The sequence below is a fragment of the Balaenoptera acutorostrata genome, chromosome 7, assembly GCF_949987535.1.
Source record: "Balaenoptera acutorostrata chromosome 7, mBalAcu1.1, whole genome shotgun sequence".
NCBI lineage: Eukaryota > Metazoa > Chordata > Mammalia > Artiodactyla > Balaenopteridae > Balaenoptera > Balaenoptera acutorostrata.
Window position 1 is genome coordinate 76,117,855 of NC_080070.1, and position 23,129 is coordinate 76,140,983.

Sequence of the window (23,129 nt, forward strand, 5' to 3'; positions counted from 1 at the left end):
ATAAATACTTGCAGACTGTTCTCTGAAGACCACAATTCAGTACCTGCTCTTGGCAAAGACACGAGCAGGAAGGGCCCTGGAACCAAACAGTATAAAGCTGTGGCTCAGACCCTACAGGGTTGGCACTCAATAAAAATTAAAACAAAATGCTGATGGATGGCTTTCTAAAATTTACAGTTTCTCTACATGAAGGGAGACTGGAGTCTGTAAGACAAGTGTCTAGAAAAGTCTTTAGATGAAATAATAGAAAACTAGAAAATTGTGAAATATATATAGTTCAAGTAGCAACAAATTAAAAATATCTTTGCAAAAGACAAACCTAGGAAAAATATAAGTATTACATAATGAAACTGAGAAGTAGAAGAAAATCAAGGTAAACCTTACAGATCTCCAGTGGGATATTTAGGAAGGAAGCATGTATTGGGAATCAATCTTGAATCTTTTGAGGTTGATATGAAGGACAATGTCTGTGCTCTCCGTAAAAAAACTCTTAGTTCCAATGTGACAAGGAAACCGGAAGTTCAAATGACGTTTATTCTCATCCTGGAGGGTAATTTTTATATATCTGTGATGTTGAAAAATTAAAGTAATGTATACTGCTTAAAAGGTTAAGACTCTGTTTACTACTACTTTCTGGCTTTACAACCTCCCCAAAGAATATTTTCTCTCTGTCTTTCCTATTTTACACTTGGACTTAAGTTCTAGTAAGCGTATCAGGTGGTCAAAATGAGATGTGGCTGGGAAGCTTCTGGTATTGTTTCAGTTGCGGTTGATATGATAAGGGCTTAAAAGAGAATGTTGTGAAATAAATGTGTTTGCCTACTATAGTTGGAGTACACTTCTCTGTGAAATCTATTAGGCAATGTTTACTTCAGAATGTTAACATCAAGTCCAAAGTTAACAAAACAGTGGTTGTAAGAAGAAAGTTAATACTTTGCATTTTGCTAGGTAGCAGCTAACTAAGTAGATTTTAAATATTTAGTAGTTTCTACAGTAATTTTTTTTTGAAGTATAGTTGATTTGTTTCAGGTGGTCAGCAAAGTGATTCAGTTATATATATGTGTGTGTATATATATACACACACACACACACACATATATACATATACATATTCTTTTTCAGAGTCTTTTCTCTTATAGATTATTATAAGATATTGAGTATAGTTCCCTGTGCTATACAGTAAGTCATTGTTGGTAATCTATTTTATATATACTAATGTGTATATGTTAATTCTAAACTCCTAATTTATCCCTCCCCAATCCCTCTGCCCCTTGGTAACCATAAGTTTGTTTTCTATGTCTGTGAGTCTCTTTTTGTTTTGTTAATAAGTTCATTGGTATCATTTTTTAGATTCCACATGTAAGTGATATCATATGATTCTTGTCTTTGTCTGGCTTACTTAGTATGATGATCACTAGGTCCATCCATGTTGCTGCAAATGGCATTATTTCATTTTTTTATGGCTGAGTAATATTCCATCGTATATATATATACCATATCTTCTTTATCCATTCATCTGTCGATGGACATTTAGGTTGCTTCCATGTCTTGGCTATTGTAAATAGTGCTACTATGAACATTGGGGTGCATGTGTCTTTTTGAGTTAAAGTTTTCTCTGGATATATATGCCAGGAATGGGATTGTTGGATCACATGGTAACTCTATTTTTAGTTTTTTAAGGAACCTCCATACTGCTCTCCATAGTGGCTGCACCAATTTACATCCCCACCAACAGTTGTACAGTAGGTATAATTGATATTGCCAGAAGAAAAGCCAGTGTGTGTTTGTCTAAACTGGCCTCTTAAGATATGGTTAGATTTACATTTCAGTTTGTATAATTTTTTCCTCGTGTTGATTTTTTTAGTAAGTATAGTTTTTGGAAATGTTTACAAATTGTTTACAATGATGCTGTTTTTTAATAAAAACAAATTTGGGGTAACACCCATTCGTTTTCTAAGAGGAAGAACAAAGCTCTTTCTTTGGCCATGTCACATCGCTAACAAGGCACAAACCTTAGTATATGGTTTTCTGTCACCTTGATGATATTGAGTTATTTTGAGAAGCTATCTCCTTTTATTTCAGAGAAAATATCTATATAACAGACCAAATAGCTAACATTTTCTGAGGCCCTCATAGAGTAAGTAAATAACAAAATAGCAGTTTTAAATGGCTCCTTGGCTGATGAGTTCCCACACAAGGCAGCAGAGGCTCTGGTGCCAGACTGCCCAGTGTCCACGTCAAATGCCAACTCTGCACTAGCTGTGAAAATCTGGGCAAGTTACCCCCTTCCCGTAACTCAGTTTCCCTATCTGGAGCGTGTGATAACAACAGCATTTTTAACACCCTTAAAATATAGTGCCTGGCACCTAGTCAGCATTCTATAAACATTGCTTGTACAAAAATATGTATGTTTATTACATTATTTTGCTTGCAAAGAAAAGCTGTCTCACACTGATGCACAGAAGAATCCCCGTGGGGCAGAAGACAAGACAGGAGGCAAATAGAAATCCAAGGTTAGGCTCACCAGACAGCTCAGCTTTGTTGAAACAGGTGGTCAAGGTTAGTTTGAGATGACCGAGCGGATGGAGTTCTGGACCTACATACTTCTCCTTACTGGTCATGTGATTCTGTTTTAGTTCACATGTCTGCTTTTTCTGTCCCCTTGCTCACTGGCTTCCTCTGCTCGCTAGTACGGTTGACCCTTGAACAATGCAGGGGTTAGGGGCGTTGACCCCCTATGTAGTTGAAAATTAGTGTTTAACTTTTGGCTCCCCCAGAACTTAACTAAGAGTAGCCTACTGTTGACCAGAAGCCTTACCAATAATGAGCGTTCGATTAATACATATTTTGTTTATGTGTTATATAATGTATTCTTACAATAAGGTAAGCTAGAGAAAAGAAAATGTTATTAAGAAAATCATAAGGAAGAGAAAACATCTTTACAAGACTGTACTCTATCGATACCGTGAGTTTATGTCATCTGTTTACAAGATGAATCATCAGTACCTACATCAATATTGCCTTGCACAATACAAAACACTGTAGATCTTATATGTATTACTAACACTAGACATAAAGAAATGAAAAGATAATGTGAAAAAGAAATTCATATTTATTTAGAGGTGTAATGATCCATGCATTGATAAAAAGAAGCAGCAATATGATTGCTTTATGGTAGTCTAGTGTAATCAATAGGATTGTTTCATGGGAGCCTAGCCTATACACTAATGAATGAATCATAAAATTTTTATGGCATAGAGTACTACAGTCATACTCATAATATAATATTGGAAACATTATTTTAAAAAAAACCACCTGTGATGATAGGCTGATATTCAGTTTCTCCAATTATGAGAGAAAGGCATACTGTATGGTAGTGTAATTTTTTGAAAGCAAAGTTATAAAACAGTAAGAAAACTAACACATTATTAATTTGATATTAAATAACACCTTATATCTATGTAGGAATAGACTAGTATCTACATATATTTCATGCACTCATGACATACCTTTTCTTAAATTTTTTGATATTTCTTGGCAGTGTGGTTTGTCTTGTCTGAGAACAATTTTCAAATTGTCGCAATTCTCCAAAAATTTACCAGTGTATTTATTGAAAAAGTTTTGTGTAAAAGTGGACCCACGCATTTCAAGCTCGTTTTGTCAAGGTTCAGCTGTAGGTTCTTTTCACTTGTAAGTTTTACCGGCATAGGTTCAGCCTGCCATGCACTCATTCTTTTTCTGAGAAAGACTAATTATCTCAAGGCACTGGTTTCAACCAGGACTTTGACACTGAAGGAACTGTCAGCCTGTGGAGGGCTTGTCCTTGGAACAGGTCGCCACTGCTGCCCCAGCTGCTGTGTTGGGGGTGACTGGGTCCTGTGGTACAAAACACGGGCGGCCATGGGCGGGACGGTCACTGTGACTGATGCTTCCGGTGTAACTTTTTTTTTTAAATTTATAAAAGTATAGTTGAAGTATAGTTGATTTATTGGGTTGGCCAAAAAGTTCGTTTGGATTTTTCCATAAGATGTTACTTGGCAAACAAAAATTCTAAGTCTAGAGGGCATACAGCAGATTACACTTAGCAAATATGAAGCTGATTTCTTTTTTTTTTTTTTTTTAACAGTTGGGAGTTTTATAGCTTTCCTCTTTCTCCTCAAATTGTATGCTTTTAAAAAAAATTTATTGAAGTGCAGTTGATTTACAGTGTTGTGTTAATTTCTGCTGTACAGCAAAGTGATTCAGTTATACATTCTTTTTCATATTCTTTCCCATTATGGTTTATCACAGGATAACAGTATAATTATTAATGTGTGACCTAGAGGTCCTTGATATGGCTTTCCTTATTCTAAAGAGTATATGTGTAGGAGGGAAGAGCAAATAAGAAGTACACAATCTTGCTTCTGTTCTTAAATCTGCAAAGCATCTTCTACAACATTTCCTGGTGTCCAACAGGGGGTAGGGGTGTCAGCTGTGATCAGGGATTTCTAACAGACAATGGTTCGCTTCTGACTCCTCATTTTCTGCTGAGGAAGGGAAACTGCTTTACACTTAGAATTTGCTTTATTGGGTGCATAGAAATTTTAGTGAGATGCTAAAATGTTTTCAATCTGAAGACATTGCAGGATACTTGCAGGGATCTAGATTTTTGCTTTGTATCTAGTCAGGTAGGAGGTTTAATGGAGGAAATAGTGAATCGAGTATTTGTATTAAAAATCCACGGTGGTTAACCTTTCTTTCACTTTGATTTTTATAGCTTTTGACTGTATTTGGGAATTTCCTTGAGAAACCAGTTGTCATGGAAATTTTCAGCCCACGTTACAGCACACTCGTGCACATGTTCAGTGCAGAGTTGGATATGTGTAAGCAATTGTATAATGAACGCGTGCGACAGGTGAGTGGGGGGATAAAGTCTGACACACCCACAGTATCATATTGTGCGTCAGGGTGTCAAGTAGAGCTACACTGAATGATACCTGAAGAGGAGATACAGGCCCTAAAATTTTTATGCTTTTATGTAATTGATTTCCTTATGGATATGAAGAACCTGCTTTAAGACAGTAACTCTTCTACTAATTAGGTTACTTTGCACGTATGTTCTTTATATTTGTACTGTAAATGTTCCAAAATGAACAGTTGCTTACAAGGTTGGAGTGTACCCTGATTAAATGTTCCCTTTCATCTTCTTCACCACAATATCAATTTGCAGATTGAACAAGGAAATGTAGTCCTTCACAAGAATATGCCATTTACCTCAGGAAATATCAAATGGGCTAAAGAGGTCGTGGACCGACTTCAAATGTTTTGGTCAAACCTTGCATCTCTCCGTTATCTGTAAGTAGTTAGGCTTCTTTCGTGGTAACATTATCCCTGTGACACAAGCAATTTTTATATAGGATAGTGAGCTGTTCATTTTAGCACTTAAAGAGTCACTGCCTTACTTAACTCTTGTCATTGCTTGGGCTCATTGAGAGGGATTTATCCTCATGGTTCGGGAGTATGTTTAATAGGACTTAGAACTTCATATATTTCCATGTTTTTAGGTCTTTTTCACTTTTCCATTTCACCCACAATATGTTGATAGCTTTTTGTTATTGTTTTTCCTTTCTCCAATAGCTAGCAGTCCTGTTATTTTGCAGACTTTTGTATCTTTCTCTTTTCTTTGTAGGAATTGATAACTTGTTGCTGTTTGCATTTAGTAAAATGTTTGGAGTTCCATTTATTTCATAACTATATCTTTTAAGGCACAGACTATGCAGAAGCATTATTTGACCTTTATTGATTTTCTTCCTGATTTTTATAGTGTACTTTCTTATTTCTATCATATATTATTGTAAAGTAGCTAAGCTGAGATCTATCTAATGTATAGAAAAGTAAAAAATAAAAAACATCTTCCTACAGATTCTTGGAAAGTCCTGATGATGCCTTGGTTTATCAGAAGTATATTGAGATGACAGCTTTGCTAGACCAGTTTGAAAATCGTATCTATAATGAATGGAAAAGTAATGTGGATGAAATCTGTGAATTCAATTTGAATCAACCCTTGGTTAAATTCAGTGCCGTAAGTGGTCTTCTCAGTGTCAACTTTGACCCAAAGGTAGGGGTTTGATATTTTTAAAATGTTTCATAGATGCTCTTCTTATTATAAGAATATTCCTCATGCCTCCATTCATTTGTATTTTATTTTGGGAAAATGTCAGTGCTACGACGACTACAACTAAAAACAACTTCTAATAGGTCTTTGTTTTAGGGATTTGCTTACCAAATTCTATATTAATTATTCTTTCTTATTTTGTCTTGTAATTATTTATTTGCCACTCCCACTTTACTGGATAATGAGTTACTTGAGAGTAGGGTCCGTTGGATTTCATCTTTGTGTTTTGTGTGTCTAACATAGTGTCTGGCACTTGGTAACATTTAATAAATATTAACTCAATTGAATAGAATCATTAGTCTTTGATCAGATGTTTTCTGGCTTAGGTTTTCTTGCCCTGTCTCATGGCAGTCCAACTGTATGCCTAGGAGGTGAAAGTTAGCCTCACTGAGTTTAATAGTCACAGTGTATACTCAAATTCTGTTCTCTTTCCCTGAAATATTACAAAGAATTGCATCACTTAATTTTTCTTATTAACCTCAGCACAGGTACATAAATATGTGACCTGGAGAACTGAGGGTTTGCTTTACCTTCTGATTTCATAAAACCAATTTATAGAAACTGAATTCCTGAGATGTCTTAGGGATAATCCCTACAATTCTACCTGAAGGGATTATAAACATACCAAATATATTGTACTAGTGAACCTATGGAGTGACAGCCTAAGGAAGTCAACTGGTTTACCTTCTAAAGCATGTTATGTGGTCTTTTCCTCATAAACTGTGATTTAGGGCTACAGTCAGTTTTGCTACAACACGACATATGCATTCCTAAAATTCACCGCACTATGAAAGACTGCACAATAAAAAGTACATTGCTGATGGGGAAAATGAGGGTTAGGGTACAGTACTCAAAAACTTTGTCAGTGATATGTTTAAAAAAATAAATAGACAGAAAGACAAATACTGTATGATATCACTTATATGTGGAATCTAAAAAATACAACAAACTAGTGAATATAACAGAAGAAGCAGACTCACAGATATAGAAAACAGACTAGTGGTTACTCCTGGGGGGAGGGAAGGGGTGGGGCAACATAGGGGTAGGGGATTAAGAGGAACAAACTATTAGGTATAAAATAAGCTACAAGGATGTATTATTGTACAACACGGGGAATATAGCAAATGTTTTATAATAACTATAAATGGAGTATAACCTTTAAAAATTGTGAATCACTATATTGTACACATATAACTTACATAATGTACAGCAACTATACTCCAACTAAAAAATAACAATAAAAACAGAAAAACAAAAAAAGGAACCTAGGAAGAACAGTAGCATAGTTTTATACATTTTAAATGGTCAAGTAATATATAAATGGTCCAATGAATATAGTACTTTCCCTTGACAAAGACCTGAAGTTTGCTCGGGGAAGTGTGTTATGACTTGTGCATTACTGTGAGGTGGTGGAAGGAGGGTCATTTGAAACCAGACAAAAAGTTGTGCCACCAGAAGTTGGATGGTCTGGCTCATCACACACCTGTGTGAGTGGAGGTACCTGGTGGATATTTGTGGTGTGTGCATATGAGCATTTTTCATATTCCTAAGCCTTTTTGTTCAGCTGGGTGCAGTTTTTAGCATTTACCTAGCCGTTTATTGCTGATGAAACTGCAGATAAGCAAAGACAAACTTGCAGCATGTTCACAATCCTCCCTCGTGTATAATCATGTTGTGTTTTCAAAACAAGCATTATAATAGAGCTAACGGTGTTTGGAAAAGACCGAGGTCGGCTTATGGCCTCCCATTTCAGATCTTGGCGTGTATATGTTGCTCTTTTTTTCTCTTGAATTCTTTCTCTGACAGTGGGCCATAGCCAGTGATTTCTACCTTTATTATTTATACTTCTGCATCATATGGAATGTATGATTGTTGCTTTTAAAAAGCAAAAGAAACAAAAGCCCCTTTGCCTTGACAGTTTGAAAATACTGTAATCATTGGATGAAATTTTAAGCGTTTGATTTTAAAAATAGAATGATATTCTTAAATCATGTAAATAATCCTTGCTTTCCTTTTAATAGCTAGTGGCCGTATTAAGAGAAGTTAAATACCTTTTGATGTTGAAGAAATCAGACATACCGGATTCAGCCTTAGCCATCTTCAAAAAAAGAAACACTCTTTTAAAGGTCTGTGTTTTCAGATATTAGGGTGGATTTTGAATAGAAATAGTTTGAATTTTAATTATTAACATGTAGACCTAAGATACTTCCATGCCTCCAAGAGAAAGTAGCTTTAACACATGTGGCACTTTTTGTCTTGGGTTTTTCTTTTGCTCAGTACATTGGAAATCTTGAACTTCTTGTGCAAGGATACAATAAGCTGAAACAGACTCTTCTGGAAGTTGAATACCCCCTGGTTGAGGATGAGCTGAGGGCTGTGGATGAGGAGCTGCAGGCAGCCGCCACATCGCTGACATGGCAGGATGACTGCTGGGGGGACATCGAGAGGATGAAGACGGCCACCTCGGAGTTGGAGCGCAGAGTGGAGCATGCGCAGAACAACGTCAAAGTGATTCAGCAGACGATGCGGGCCTGGGTGGAGTGCACGCTCCTTCCCAGGAGAGAACACAGGCGGGAGACCGCCTTGACTTGGGAGGACAAGGGTGATTTGTTTGCGAAAAAATACAAGCTAATCCAGGAAGATGGCTGCAAGATACACAACTTGGTTGAGGTACTTGCTTTTAAGCCTTCGAAATTTATAGCAGATCCTTTGATTTAGTTTAGAAAAGAGCAAAAATAGGTAACCTAATGATGGAGGGCTCTTTTTTGGGGGCCGAAAGAACTTGAGGTATGGTTTTGTAAAGCATTGAAATTGGAGGAATTTGTGTTACTTGTCTGTAATTTCTGGGGCCCTCGCTGTGCTCATTTCTGAGGGAAGAGATAGGAATGTGAGATCTTTTGATGAAACAGAAAGGCTAGAGATGGGGCCTTATCTTGGTCATAGTTATCTCCTGTTTTGGATGCTTTCAGTAGCTACCACTGTTGGCTGAATGCCATCCGCCTTGTTTACCTCATCTCATGTAACCCTCTCAGCCATCTCCTGAGGGTGGCAACAGTAGTTACTCTCCTTATAACAGGTACTTGAGTTTTTAAAACAGTGATAGGCACTATTCCAGGGTTATCAGTGTAAGAGAAGACAAGAAGTAAAACAACAAGAACGAAGAACAGAAGGCAGAGAAACAAAAGCATAAAACAAAAAAGTCTCTTGCCTCTTGGATCTTACATCCTAGTTAGGGAAGATAGAAAGAGAAAATAACATATATAGTAGTATCTTCAATCGGTCCCATGAGCAATGGTGAAAAGTAAAGCAGAGATGGTGGGATAGAGAATCAGCGGCAGGTGGGGTGGACATTGTGTATGAGGTAGTTAGAAAGGCCTCTTTACTAAGGTAGCATTTCTGCAGAGAACTGACAGGGAAGGAGCTATGTGGGAAATGGAAGAAGGATGTTCTAGGTATCAACGTACACAAGCTTTACGGTAGGAGTATGGGTCACTTGTCTAAGGGTCAGTTAGAGAGCCAACATGCCTGAAGCAGAATTTCCAGGCAGAATAATAGTAGGCGATGAAGTTTGAAAGGGCTTAAGGGTACGTCACAGTGGATCAACGGGCCATTTGGAGAACTCTGGGTTTTACTCTGAGGGAAAATAGCAGCTGGAGACTCTCTGCTCAAGAGCTTTCCCTGTTGAGTGTAAACTACAGGGGGGCCAGGAGATGGCAGACAAGGAGACCGTTAGGAGATGAGTCTGTAATCCAGCTGAAGATGGCTTGGGTCCAGACGGTAGTGATAAAAAGCAGTCGTATGCTGGATGTATTTTGAAGGCAGAGCCAAGAGGATTTGCTGTGATCAGTCAGAGGAGAGAGAAGGTAAGGGCGACGTTGACGTTTTTGGTCTGGGCTGCTGGAAGAGCAGAGTTTCCCTTCACTGATACGGGGAGGGCTATGGCAGAGCAGATTTTGCAGGGAAAAGACAGGATTTGTTTTGGGGCACGTTAGTTAGAGATGCCTGCCCAAGGGCAGATTTTTGCATAGGCTGGCATTGCAGTTGTGTGAAGAAAGCGTTTGAAGAGTAACAAACTTGCTCACCGAAAAGTAAGATGTGGTACATTTGATATGCTGTATTGAGTATGTGTCACAACAAGAAAAGAAAGAAAAGAATTCATATGGATTTCAAAGTTTCTGTTGACTTCCAAGTTTGTCTGAAACATGTAAGAAAGTTTTAATTTTCCCTACTGGTAACAATTTGCTAGGACAAAGACTTTGCCTTCTTTGATGACTGCCTGTGTTAGCATCCTTGGGCTGCTATAACAAAGTGCCACAAATGGATGTCTTAAAGCAATGAAATGTATTTTCTCTCAGTCTGGAGGCTAGAAGTCTGAAATCAAGGTGTGGGCAGGGCCATGCTCCCTCTGAAGGCTTTCCCTAAGGCCTGGGTAGCCTTGAGGGAATCTCAGGGATGTTCTGACATGTAAAGAAGGTATATATCTGGAAAGTTGTTTTTTCAGCAATGTCTTAACTTAGTCATGACCTCGACTGTTCCTAGTTTGCCGAGATGGCTGTGAATTATTCTGTGACTTTCAGGACATCCTTACAAGTGTTTATGCGTTGGAATCTGCCTCATGGAGGACAGATGATGGATTACAATTAGTTTCTTCTGATACATTTTCTTGATAATAGGAAAGTGGGCTCCCTAAACACTAACCTGGGGGTTTTAGACAAGTAAGATATATGAATGTTGATTACAATGCCTTGAAAATATTGCCAGGACATGACTAGAAATAGTTACAAACAAGGTTTTGCAGTGGTATTCTCGGAGAATAAAGTTGGAATTTTTCTACTAATAAATGGACTCTTTTTCCCTTAAATCAAACACTAAGAAGCTTGGAAGTCACTTAGACCTGTGGAGTGCTTCCAACTTGAGGGAACTCAACTTCAAAATAGAGATGAAATGATTATTTGTTTCTGTAAGTTATCTTTTAAGTCACTTTTCCCCCTCTTATCAGCACATGAAATTGAGCTTGCTTCTCAGACTTCCGGCAAGGAATGTGGTTTAGGGGAAAGACATAGAAACACAGCAGAAGGTGTGTGAGTACTGCCCTTTCATGCTGCATCTTTCGTGGCTGTAGGATCTCTGTGGATCGTCTGCAGTCAGTGTCTCAGATGAAGAGAGAAGGGCAGAACCATGGAAGATTGGGTCTGGAAGGGACCCGAGCGATCGTTTAGTGACCCAAAGCTCTCCTTTCTTTTCCTTTTCCTCCCTTTACCCTAAATTGTTGAACATACAACACTTTCTTAAAAGTGGCACTGTAGTGATATAAACTGGATCTCTTGGTATGAGAAAGTATGAACAGTGAGGCCGTCACAGGTATATTACTGTGATATGTTGGAAAGAGCCCTATTCTGGGGAGTCAAGAGGACTGGCTTCTAGTTCTAGCTCAGCTGCTTACTTCCTATGAATGTGACGCTGGATGTGTTTTCGGTCTTTGTTTTATACCTTAAAGATGAAGAGCCTGAACAAGATAGTCTTTGAGGATTTTTTTCACCCTTCCAACTCCTAAACTAGCTCCTACAACAGAGCCAGGACCGCTGTGTATAGCTGCCTGGGATGTGTACTGCCCAGCTCCAGGGGTGTGGGTCACATACACTACACAGATGTGAATGCTTCCACGTGGTTGGCGGGCAAGACAGCATCCCTGAAAAGAGCAGTTCTTAGATTTGTTTGAGGACAAAAAACCCTCAAAGAACTTGTTCATCTCTGCCCTGCTTTATCAGGATCCAGACTCACCTCTGTAGTTCTGATTCTTGCCTGTCGCACACACCTTTGAATCCTGGATCATATATCCACAGTAGTGAATAATCACAGAAAGCAGAGAGCATAATCTACCTTATAATCAGCTCCCATTTTAGTGTCGTCTTTTCTGTGTGCTGTAGTAGTTTCTGCCTTGGGCATCTGCCCTCTGGCCTGTATAGACTGTGTAACCTTTGCCACTCAGAAGGTACTTCTGGAATCAACCTTGCTGCTTACCTGACCTTTTCAAATCTCTGTCCCTAGGCCTGCCATGCTGTGCCCAACCTCTAGCAGTCCTTAACCATGTCCATGTCTGGCCCTGTCATGCCCACAGGCCCATCCATTACTTCACCCACATGGTAGGGAGATGCTGAGGTCAAAGACTTTCATATTGTTGAAGCACAAAGGGGGCCTGGACTTCACCAGGCCAGTGTTTCCCAAGCCAAGTTACTGTTATTCCACAAGCTGCTCATAGGTGGTTGGCACAAAATATCTTCGTGTTTGGAGACAATTGGTTAAACCAGGTTAAATGGGCTTTAACATAATAGGTACACTGTGAGTCTCCAAGAATGGCCTAAAACACATAGCTCTTTGCTGACTTGGTGATCTTTAGATATCCCAGAGCAGCGTTCTTGGGAGGACCAGTTTGGGAAACCTCATTTACAGGTGAGGCCAGGGCAGGCAAGGTGTGAGGCCAGGGCAGGCAAAGTCCAAGGCCACAGAGAGTCAGGGACAGGGCCAGAACCAGAGCCCAGGCCCCATATATATAGGATGCATTGGGAACTAGTGTATTTCTTGTGTGCATAATATTTGAAGATAGCAATCTTCTTAATGATTTCTCCTTTAAAGAATGACTTTTGAATGTATCTTATAAATGAACTAAATGTTACAAAATCCTGCTTATATCATTGCCGTCTAGCTTAAGATTCTGCAACCAAGCATTTGAATGTTTCTATGTTGTGCCCCCAAATGTAGCCCCTTTAACAAGCCATTTAAATGGACAGCTTTTGTTTTTATACTCACTATTGTCTATACTGATCTATTAATACTTGTCTGTTTGTAGGAAAATAAGAGGCTGTTCAGAGCTACTCCTTCTTTGGATGCCTGGAAGATTTATGTAGAATTCATTGATGACATCGTGGTGGAAGGCTTTTTTCAAGCGATAATGCATGACTTAGACTTCTTCCTGATGAACACAGAGAAACAACTGAAATCTGCACCGTTTTTTCAAGCACAAATGATCTTAATGCCCCCAGAGATTCTGTTTAAACCTTCTTTAGAAAGAGAGGCTGGGGATGGCTTCTATGATCTGGTGGAAGAAATGCTGTGCAGTAGTTTCAGAATGTCTGCCCAGATGAAGCGAGTAGCAGCACATCTGGAAATAGCAAATTACCAGGTATGTTCTTTGTAAATGGGTATTACATTTATTGTGAATTATATACATATTAATAGATTAAGTGATTATAAATACGTTTATTGGTAGTATTACTGAATACTGAATGCAGAGAACAGAATACAAAGAAATCAACACTGAAAAGGAAACATTACTCTAAAAAATTCAATATATTTACATATATGTTAATCAATTTTGCACATCTCTTTAGAGTTACAAATAAATACCAAGCTAATTCCAAAGCTTTTAATCTGAATATACTTTGATTTTGAGTTCTAGTGTTCTCCATTCTAATGTCCACTGTTTTTTGCTGTATTTACACCAAGTATGATTACTTTTGTTTGTATTTAACCTAAAAGCAAGATGCTGTGAGCGGATCCTGAGGCAGCCAGGAAAATCAGGAATTTTAGAACAGCTCTTTAAAACAGGATAAAACCACATGAAAGAAAATGCCTCATTCCTAGATATATAAATGCAAAAGAGAAAATACTAAGAAGCAATATTTCCGATGAAAAGACAAAGAAGGATACAGTGGGTTGCAACTTCCCAGGATTCCAAAAAAATGTGCTTACTCAACTATCCAGTCATTTGAATGCTGAACGCCCATACATATACATGTATATTAATCACAGTTATGATTAATGATAAAATTAGCTTTTATATTAATGATTCAAAATAAATTGGGGTAATGGGGAGCACAAGGAAAGGAGAAGTTGGGAAAAGCAGCACAGTTTTTGATTTTACCAACTATTCTTTTGAAGAATGGCCTTGGATAATGGTAGGTTGTACATAATTGATAGAGCAGGGTTGGCTTTAATAAATGCTTGGTTCTCCCCTCATTTAGGATGATATGGACAACATGCTGGGCCTGGTGGAGGTCAGGCAGGAGATCATGAAGAGAGTGGCAGACGTCATCAACAAAGTCTTGGACTTCAGAAACACCCTGGACACATACGCTTACCTCTGGGTGGATGACCGGACCGAGTTTATGAAGCACTTCCTCCTGTATGGCCATACTGTGTCATCTGAGGAGGCAGGGCCTCATGCAAATGAAGACATTCCCGGACAACCACCAACACTCGAGCAATTCAAAGAACAGGCAAGGCAAACCCTCTGCATTTATGTAGTTACTAGCTTTTGATTGAGTTGTTATACAGTGACTATTTGTTTTTCTAATTATAGATTGACATTTATGAGGCTTTGTATGTTCAGATGAGCAAGTCTGATGACTTCAGAGTGTTTGATGGTTGGTTCAAGGTGGACATGAAGCCTTTCAAAGTGAGCTTGCTAAACATTATCAGGAAATGGAGCTGGATGTTTCAGGAGCATCTTTTGAGATTTGTCATTGACAGGTAGTCTTTGGTGCTTTGGTATTTGGAATTATAACTTTTAACACATGACTGCTTCTTAAAATTGAGATATTAATTTTAAGAGCATTAAAACTGCCAGTTCTATATGAGAGATAACAAGTAATGTTTAATTAGGTAAAGAGTGAAAATTAGATTCAGTCAGAAGTCATACTTCTGAATGTTTTAATGAGCTTAATTTGTGTTTGTGTGTGTGTATACATGTTTTTATAGTCTGAATGAGCTACAAGAATTTATAAAGGAGACAGATGCTGGACTTCACAGAGAATTAAGTGAAGGCGATCACGATGGTTTAGTTGACATTATGGGGCATCTTCTGGCTGTAAGAAGCCGACAGAGAGCTACTGATGAACTCTTTGAACCACTGAAAGAAACCATCACACTCTTGGAAACGTATGGCCAGAAGATGCCTGAGCAGGTCTATGCTCAGCTAGAGGTCAGTGAGGTGGTAAAATAACCATGATTACCGTAAACTGAGCATCTCCTGTTCTTCACATGCACTCTCTTATGACACCCTCATAACACCCTATACTGTAGATATTAATGTTTTCATTTTACAGCCTAGGAATCTGAAGCTTAAAGGGACTTCGTAATTTTCTCAAGGTCACACAGGTAGTAAAGCCAGCCCACATGAATCTAGGGGTGTTTCATGCCCACATCCTCCCTCTGCCTGGCTGCACTCCACTGCCTTCGTGTTAGAAGGTATTCAGGTAATAGAGAGCCTCTAAGTTACTTTTTCGGGTTCCACTTATATCATCACTTTCACATGTGAAATAAATTCCAGCTCTCTTTCATTTAAATCGCCTGTCAGTTGAGAAGTGTCCTAGTCTTTGGAAACATATCATGGACATGTTAAGAAAGAATACGTAAAGCCCAGTTTGGCTGGAGAAATCGCTTTCCTCAACAGGATTTCTGTGTCATCCTCCTCTTTCCGTGTTCTGGAATGACTTGGTGGCTGCTGTGTGCCAAACGATGTACAAAGTCTTTGTAGTTATAGCTGAAATCACGAATACACATCTCACAGTTGAGGCTCTATTCCCATGCCCGTATTGAGGTTCTACAGATAGTTTATATGTTTATGTCATCCACCAGCTTCCAGGGCGGGCTTAGGTTTAACCTTGCAATGTGATCGGTGGGCACATTAACTAAAGAGCTTTTATTGAATTCTATCTAGTTCAGTGATTAGAGCGTGGAACTCAAACTTAGATTTGTTTTCTGCTAGTCCGTCTCATCTGCTTGCCTCAGAGCATGCTTCCTCTTCCGTAAAATATCCCTCAAGATCCCTCACTTTTTAAGTTTGTCTATACTGTCTCCAGTTCCCCATTTTTTGAAAAATTGAGGTGAAATTCACAGTTCACATAACATAAAAGTAACCATTTCAAAGTGTGTGGCATTTAGTACATTCATGAGGTTGTGTAATCACTGCCTCTCTCTAGTTTCAGAACATTTTCCTCACCCCCAAAGAAACTCCATACCCATTAGTTGTCATGCCCCACTCCTCCCCTACTACCTGCCACCAGTCTGGGGCTACTGCTGGTCCTTTCCTGTCTTTACGGGTTTACTTACTGTAGATACTTCATATAAGTGGAATTATACAATATGTGACCTTTTGTATCTGGCTTCTCTCACCTGGCATGATGATTTTGAGGTTCATGAACGTTGTAGCATATATCACTACTTCATTCCTTTTTATGGCTGAATAATGTTCCATTGTGCTTTTGTGTGTGTGTGTGTATGTATGTATGTGTGTATATACACACATACACGTATACAGTTTGTTTAGCCTTTCACCGATTGAGGAATATTGGGGCTCTTTTCATCTTCTGGCTATTGTGAATAATGCTGTTGTGGACATCAGTGCACGAGTATTTTGTTTTGAGTACCTGTTTTCAGATCTTTTTGGAAAACACCTAGGAGTGGAATTGCTGGGTCATTTGGTAATTCCAAGTTTAACTTTTTGAGGAACCACCAAAATGCTTTTCACAGCAGCTGCTCCATTTTATATTCCTCATTTTATTTTGTGAGGATGAAGTGCAACAGTGTATTTACAGGTGCTCTCTTGACTACAAAGAATTACTATATATGAATTATTAGATTCTGTTTAAGTATAAAACTGTCTTTAGGACTGAAAATCCAGTTAGACATGGAGTGAGAGATGATGTGGATAGATAGATACATAACAAGAGTGAGAGGTGAAATAGTTAACAGTAGAACACACTATAAATGTCTGTTTTTAGGAAGATTGGGATATTCTTTGAGTCAGACCTTGAACCTTGAAATTTTATGTCATATAGAGAAACCAGTCATAACACAAGTAATTGATGGGGGATTTTGGCCATGGCCTCCAGAATTTGTATTATAAAAGTTTGGCTCACACTTCACTAAAGCTAGATTCCAGTCATTTCTGTTGTCTATTTTTAGGTCTTTAACAAATTTTCCTGATACATATGACACCTTATATACATTGTTCAACAGTAAGCTAATTAGGAGAGTGTAAGTAACGGTGCAGACATGTTTTATCAGGTCACTTAGTTCTGACTGTTGTCTTAGTTGTTTATGAAAATGGAGGTGTATGTATTCAATTTCAGTGCTGTGGTCAGGTGGAAGATTTAAAAATCTTTTATGTGTTTCTTAGTTTACATGCTTTCTTTTTTTTTTTTTCTTTATTTTTTTTTCATCTTTATTGGAGTATAATTGCTTTACAATGTTGTGTTAGTTTCTGCTGTATAACAAAGGGAATCAGCTATATGTATACATATATCCCCATATCCCCTCCTTCTTGCACCTCCCTCCCTGTTTTTATTCCAAGTTCAGCAGTTTTAAATTTTAAACACTTCTTAGATTGTTGTATGCCTTTGAGCTCTGATATAATTGTTGGGTTTTTTTGTTTTTTTTTTTTAAACATCTTTATTGAAGTATAATTGCCTTACAGTGGTGTGTTAGCTTCTGCTTTATAACAAAGTGAATCAGTTATACATATACAATATGTTCCCATTTCTCTTCCCTCTTGCATCTCCCTCCCTCCCACCCTCCCCATCCCACCCCTCTAGGTGGTCACAAAGCACCGAGCTGATCTCCCTGTGCTATGCGGCTGCTTCCCACTAGTTATCTATTTTACATTTGGTAGTGTATATATGTCCGTGACACTCTCTTACCCTGTCACATCTCACCCCACCCCCTCCCCATATCCTCAAGTCCATTCTCTAGTAGGTCTGTGTCTTTATTCCCGTCTTGCCACTAGGTTCTTCATGGCCTTTTTTTTTTTTTCCCCCTTAGATTCCGTATATATGTGTTAGCATACTGTATTTGTTTTTCTCTTTCTGACTTACTTCACTCTGTATGACAGACTCTAACTCCATCCACCTCATTACAAATACCTCCATTTCATTTCTTTTTATGGCTGAGTAATATTCCATTGTATATATGTGCCACAGCTTCTTTATCCATTCATCTGTCGATGGACACTTAGGTTGCTTCCATGTCCTGGCTATTGTAAATAGAGCTGCAATGAACATTTTGGTACATGACTCTTTTTGACCTATGGTTTTCTCAGGGTATATGCCCAGTAGTGGGATTGCTGGGTCGTATGGTAGTTCTATTTGTAGTTTTTTAAGGAACCTCCATACTGTTCTCCATAGTGGCTGTATCAATTTACATTCCCACCAACAGTGCAAGAGTGTTCCCTTTCCTCCACACCCTCTCCAGCATTTATTGTTTGTAGATTTTTTGATCATGGCCATTCTGACCGGTGTGAGATGATATCTCATTGTAGTTTTGATTTGCATTTCTCTAATGATTAATGATGTTGAGCATTCTTTCATGTGTCTGTAGGCCATCTGTATATCTTCTTTGGAGAAATGTCTATTTAGATCTTCTGCCCATTTTTGGATTGGGTTGTTCGTTTTTTTGTTATTGAGCTGCATGAGCTGCTTGTAAATTTTGGAGATGAATCCTTTGTCAGTTGCTTCATTTGCAAATATTTTCTCCCATTCTGAGGGTTGTCTTTTGGTCTTGTTTATGGTTTCCTTTGCTGTGCAAAAGCTTTTCAGTTTCATTAGGTCCCATTTGTTTATTTGTGTTCTTATTTCCATTTCTCTGGGAGCTGGGTCAAAAAGAATCTTGCTGTGATGTATGTCATAGAGTGTTCTGCCTATGTTTTCCTCTAAGAGTTTGATAGTGTCTGCCCTTACACTTAGGTCTTTAATCCATTTTGAGTTTATTTTTGTGCATGGTGTCAGGGAGTGTTCTAATTTCATACTTTTACATGTACCTGTCCAATTTTCCCAGCACCACTTATTGAAGAGGCTGTCTTTTCTCCACTGTATATGCTTGCCTCCTTTATCAAAGATAAGTTGACCATATGTGTGTGGGTTTATCTCTGGGCTTTCTATCCTGTTCCATTGATCTATATTTCTGTTTTTGTGCCAGTACCAAACTGTCTTGATTACTGAAGCTTTGTAATATAGTCTGAAGTCAGGGAGCCTGATTCCCCCAGCTCCATTTTTCGTTCTCAAGATTGCTTTGGCTATTTGGGGTCTTTTGTGTTTCCATACAAATTGTGAAATTTTTTGTTCTAGTTCTGTGAAAAATGCCAGTGGTAGTTTGATAGGGATTGCATTGAATCTGTAGATTGCTTTGGGTAGTAGAGTCATTTTCACAATGTTGATTCTTCCAATCCAGGAACATGGTATATCTCTCCATCTATTTGTATCATCTTTAATTTCTTTCATCAGTGTCTTATAATTTTCTGCATACAGGTCTTTTGTCTCCTTAGGTAGGTTTATTCCTAGCTATTTTATTCTTTTTGTTGCAATGGTAAATGGGAGTGTTTTCTTAATTTCACTTTCAGATTTTTCGTCATTAGTGTATAGAAATGCAAGAGATTTCTGTGCATTAATTTTGTATCCTGCTACTTTACCAAATTCATTGATTAGCTCTAGTAGTTTTCTGGTAGCATCTTTAGGATTCTCTATGTATAGTATTATGTCATCTGCAAATAGTGACAGCTTTACTTCTTCTTTTCCGATTTGGATTCCTTTTATTTCTTTTTCTTCTCTGATTGCTGTGGCTAACACTTCCAAAACTATGTTGAATAATAGTGGTGAGAGTGGGCAACCTTGTCTTCTTCCTGATCTTAGTGGAAATGGTTTCAGTTTTTCACCATTGAGGACAATGTTGGCTGTGGGTTTGTCATATATGGCCTTTATTATGTTGAGGAAAGTTCCCTCTATGCCTACTTTCTGCAAGGCTTTTATCATAAATGGGTGTTGAATTTTGTTGAAAGCTTTCTCTGCATCTATTGAGATGATCATATGGTTTTTCTCCTTCAATTTGTTAATATGGTGTATCACATTGATTGATTTGCGTATATTGAAGAATCCTTGCATTCCTGGGATAAACCCCACTTGATCATGGTGTATGATCCTTTTAATGTGCTGTTGGATTCTGTTTGCTAGTATTTTGTTGAGGATTTTTGCATCTATGTTCATCAGTGATATTGGCCTGTAGTTTTCTTTCTTTGTGACATCTTTGTCTGGTTTTGGTATCAGGGTGATGGTGGCCTCGTAGAATGAGTTTGGGAGTGTTCCTCCCTCTGCAATATTTTGGAAGAGTTTGAGAAGGATAGGTGTTAGCTCTTCTCTAAATGTTTGATAGAATTCACCTGTGAAGCCATCTGGTCCTGGGCTTTTGTTTGTTGGAAGGTTTTTAATCACAGTTTCAATTTCAGTGCTTGTGATTGGTCTGTTCATATTTTCTATTTCTTCCTGGTTCAGTCTCGGCAGTTTGTGCATTTCTAAGAATCTGTCCATTTCTTCCAGGTTGTCCATTTTATTGGCATAGAGTTGCTTGTAGTAATCTCTCATCATCGTTTGTATTTCTGCAGTGTCAGTGGTTACTTCTCCTTTTTCATTTCTAATTCTATTGATCTGAGTCTTCTCCCTTTTTCTCTTGATGAGTCTGGCTAATGGTTTATCAATTTTGTTTATCTTCTCAAAGAACCAGCTTTTAGTTTCATTGATTTTTGCTATTGTTTCCTTCATTTCTTTTTCATTTATTTCTGACCTGATCTTTATAATTTCTTTCCTTCTGCTGGCTTTGGGGTTTTTTTGTTCTTCTTTCTCTAATTGCTTTAGGTGCAAGGTTAGGTTGTTTATTCGAGATGTTTCCTGTTTCTTGAGGTAGGCTTGTATTGCTATAAACTTCCCTCTTAGAACTGCTTTTGCTGCGTCCCATAGGTTTTGGGTCGTCGTATCTCCATTGTCATTTGTTTCTAGGTATTTTTTGTTTCCCCTTTGATTTCTTCAGTAATCACTTCATTATTAAGTAATGTATTGTGTAGCCTCCATGTGTTTGTATTTTTTACAGATCTTTTCCTGTAATTGATATCTAGTCTCATAGCGTTGTGGTCGGAAAAGATACTTGATACGATTTCAATTTTCTTAAATTTACCAAGGCTTAATTTGTGACCCAAGATATGATCTATCCTGGAGAATGTTCCATGAGCACTTGAGAAAAATGTGTATTCTGTTGTTTTTGGGTGGAATGTCCTATAAATATCAATTAAGTCCATATTGTTTAATGTATCATTTAAAGCTTGTGTTTCCTTATTTATTTTCATTTTGGATGATCTGTCCATTAGTGAAAGTGGGGTGTTAAAAGTCCCCTACTATGATTGTGTTGCTGTCAATTTCCCCTTTTATGGCTGTTAGTAATTGCCTTATGTATTGAGGTGCTCCTATGTTGGGTGCATAAATATTTACAATTGTTATACCTTCCTCTTGGATCGATCCCTTGATCATTATATAGTGTCCTTCTTTGTCTCTTGTAATAGTCTTTATTTTAAAGTCTATTTTGTCTGATATGAGAATTGCTACTCCAGCTTTCTTTTGATTTCCATTTGCATGGAATATCTTTTTCCATCCCCTCACTTTCAGTCTGTATGCTCTCTAGGTCTGAAGTGGGTCTCTTGTAGACAGCATATATATGGGTCTTGTTTTTGTATCCATTCAGCCAGCCTGTGTCTTTTGGTGGGAGCATTTAATCCATTTACATTCAAGGTAATTATCGATATGTATGTTCCTATTCCCATTTTCTTAAATGTTTTGGGTTTGTTATTGTAGGTGTTTTCCTTCTCTTGTGTTTCTTGCCTAGAGAAGTTCCTTTAGCATTTGTTGTAAAGCTGGTTTGGTGGTGCTGAACTCTCTCAGCTTTTGCTTGTCTGTAAAGGTTTTAATTTCTCCATCAAATCTGAATGAGATCCTTGCTGGGTAGAGTAATCTTGGTTGTAGGTTTTTCTCCTTCATCACTTTAAGTATATCCTGCCACTCCCTTCTGGCTTGCAGAGTTTCTGCTGATAGATCAGACGTTAACCTTATGGGGATTCCCTTGTGTGTTATTTGTTGTTTTTCCCTTGCTGCTTTTAATATGTTTTCTTTATATTTAATTTTTGATAGTTTGATTAATATGTGTCTTGGTGTGTTTCTCCTTGGGTTTATCCTGTATGGGACTCTCTGTGCTTCCAGGACTTGATTAACTATTTCCTTTCCCATATTAGGGAAGTTTTCAACTATAATCTCTTCAAATATTTTCTCAGTCCCTTTCTTTTTCTCTTCTTCTGGGACCCCTATAATTCGAATGTTGGTGCGTTTAATGTTGTCCCAGAGGTCCCTGAGACTGTCCTCAGTTCTTTTCATTCTTTTTTCTTTATCCTGCTCTGTAGTAGTTATTTCCACCATTTTATCTTCCAGGTCACTTATCCTTTCTTCTGCCTCAGTTATTCTACTATTGATCCCATCTAGAGTATTTTTAATTTCATTTATTGTGTTTTTCATCACTGCTTGGTTCCTCTTTAGTTCTTCTACATCCTTGTTAAATGTTTCTTGAATTTTGTCTATTCTATTTCCAAGATTTTGGATCATCCTTACTATCATTATTCTGAATTCTTTTTCAGGTAGACTACCTATTTCCTCTTCATTTGTTAAGTCCGGTGTGTTTTGACCCTGCTCCTTCATCTGCTGTGTGTTTTTCTGTCGTCTCATATTGCTTATCTTACTGTGTTTGGGGTCTCCTTTTCACAGGCTGCAGGTTCGTAGTTCCCGTTGTTTTTGGTATCTGTCCCCAGTGGCTAAGGTTGGTTCAGTGGGTTGTGTAGGCTTCCTGGTGGAGGGAACTAGTGCCTGAGTTCTGGTGGATGAGGCTGGATCTTGTCTTTCTGGTGGGCACGTCCATGTCTGGTGGTGTATTTTGGGGTGTCTGTGGCCTTATTATGATTTTAGGCAGCCTCTGCTAATGGATGGGGTTGTGTTCCTGTCTAGCTAGTTGTTTGGCTTAGGGTGTCCAGCACTGTAGCTTGCTGGTCGTTGAGTGAAGCTGGGTCTTGATGTTGAGATGGAGATCTCTGGGAGATTTTTGCCATTTGGTATTACGTGGA

General features: G+C 38.2%; 1 protein-coding gene across 1 annotated transcript in view; it reads left to right on the plus strand.

Moving 5' to 3' along the window:
- Positions 1–23,129, plus strand: part of DNAH11 (dynein axonemal heavy chain 11) — a 326,952-nt gene that overhangs the window by 47,350 nt on the left and 256,473 nt on the right. Inside the window, exons 10-18 of the mRNA XM_057550027.1 lie at positions 4,757–4,894; positions 5,210–5,334; positions 5,902–6,097; positions 8,176–8,280; positions 8,432–8,824; positions 13,002–13,334; positions 14,176–14,430; positions 14,514–14,683; positions 14,912–15,134. Of these exons, the coding sequence (XP_057406010.1) occupies positions 4,757–4,894; positions 5,210–5,334; positions 5,902–6,097; positions 8,176–8,280; positions 8,432–8,824; positions 13,002–13,334; positions 14,176–14,430; positions 14,514–14,683; positions 14,912–15,134 (1,938 nt within the window). The remainder of the gene's footprint in view (positions 1–4,756; positions 4,895–5,209; positions 5,335–5,901; positions 6,098–8,175; positions 8,281–8,431; positions 8,825–13,001; positions 13,335–14,175; positions 14,431–14,513; positions 14,684–14,911; positions 15,135–23,129) is intronic.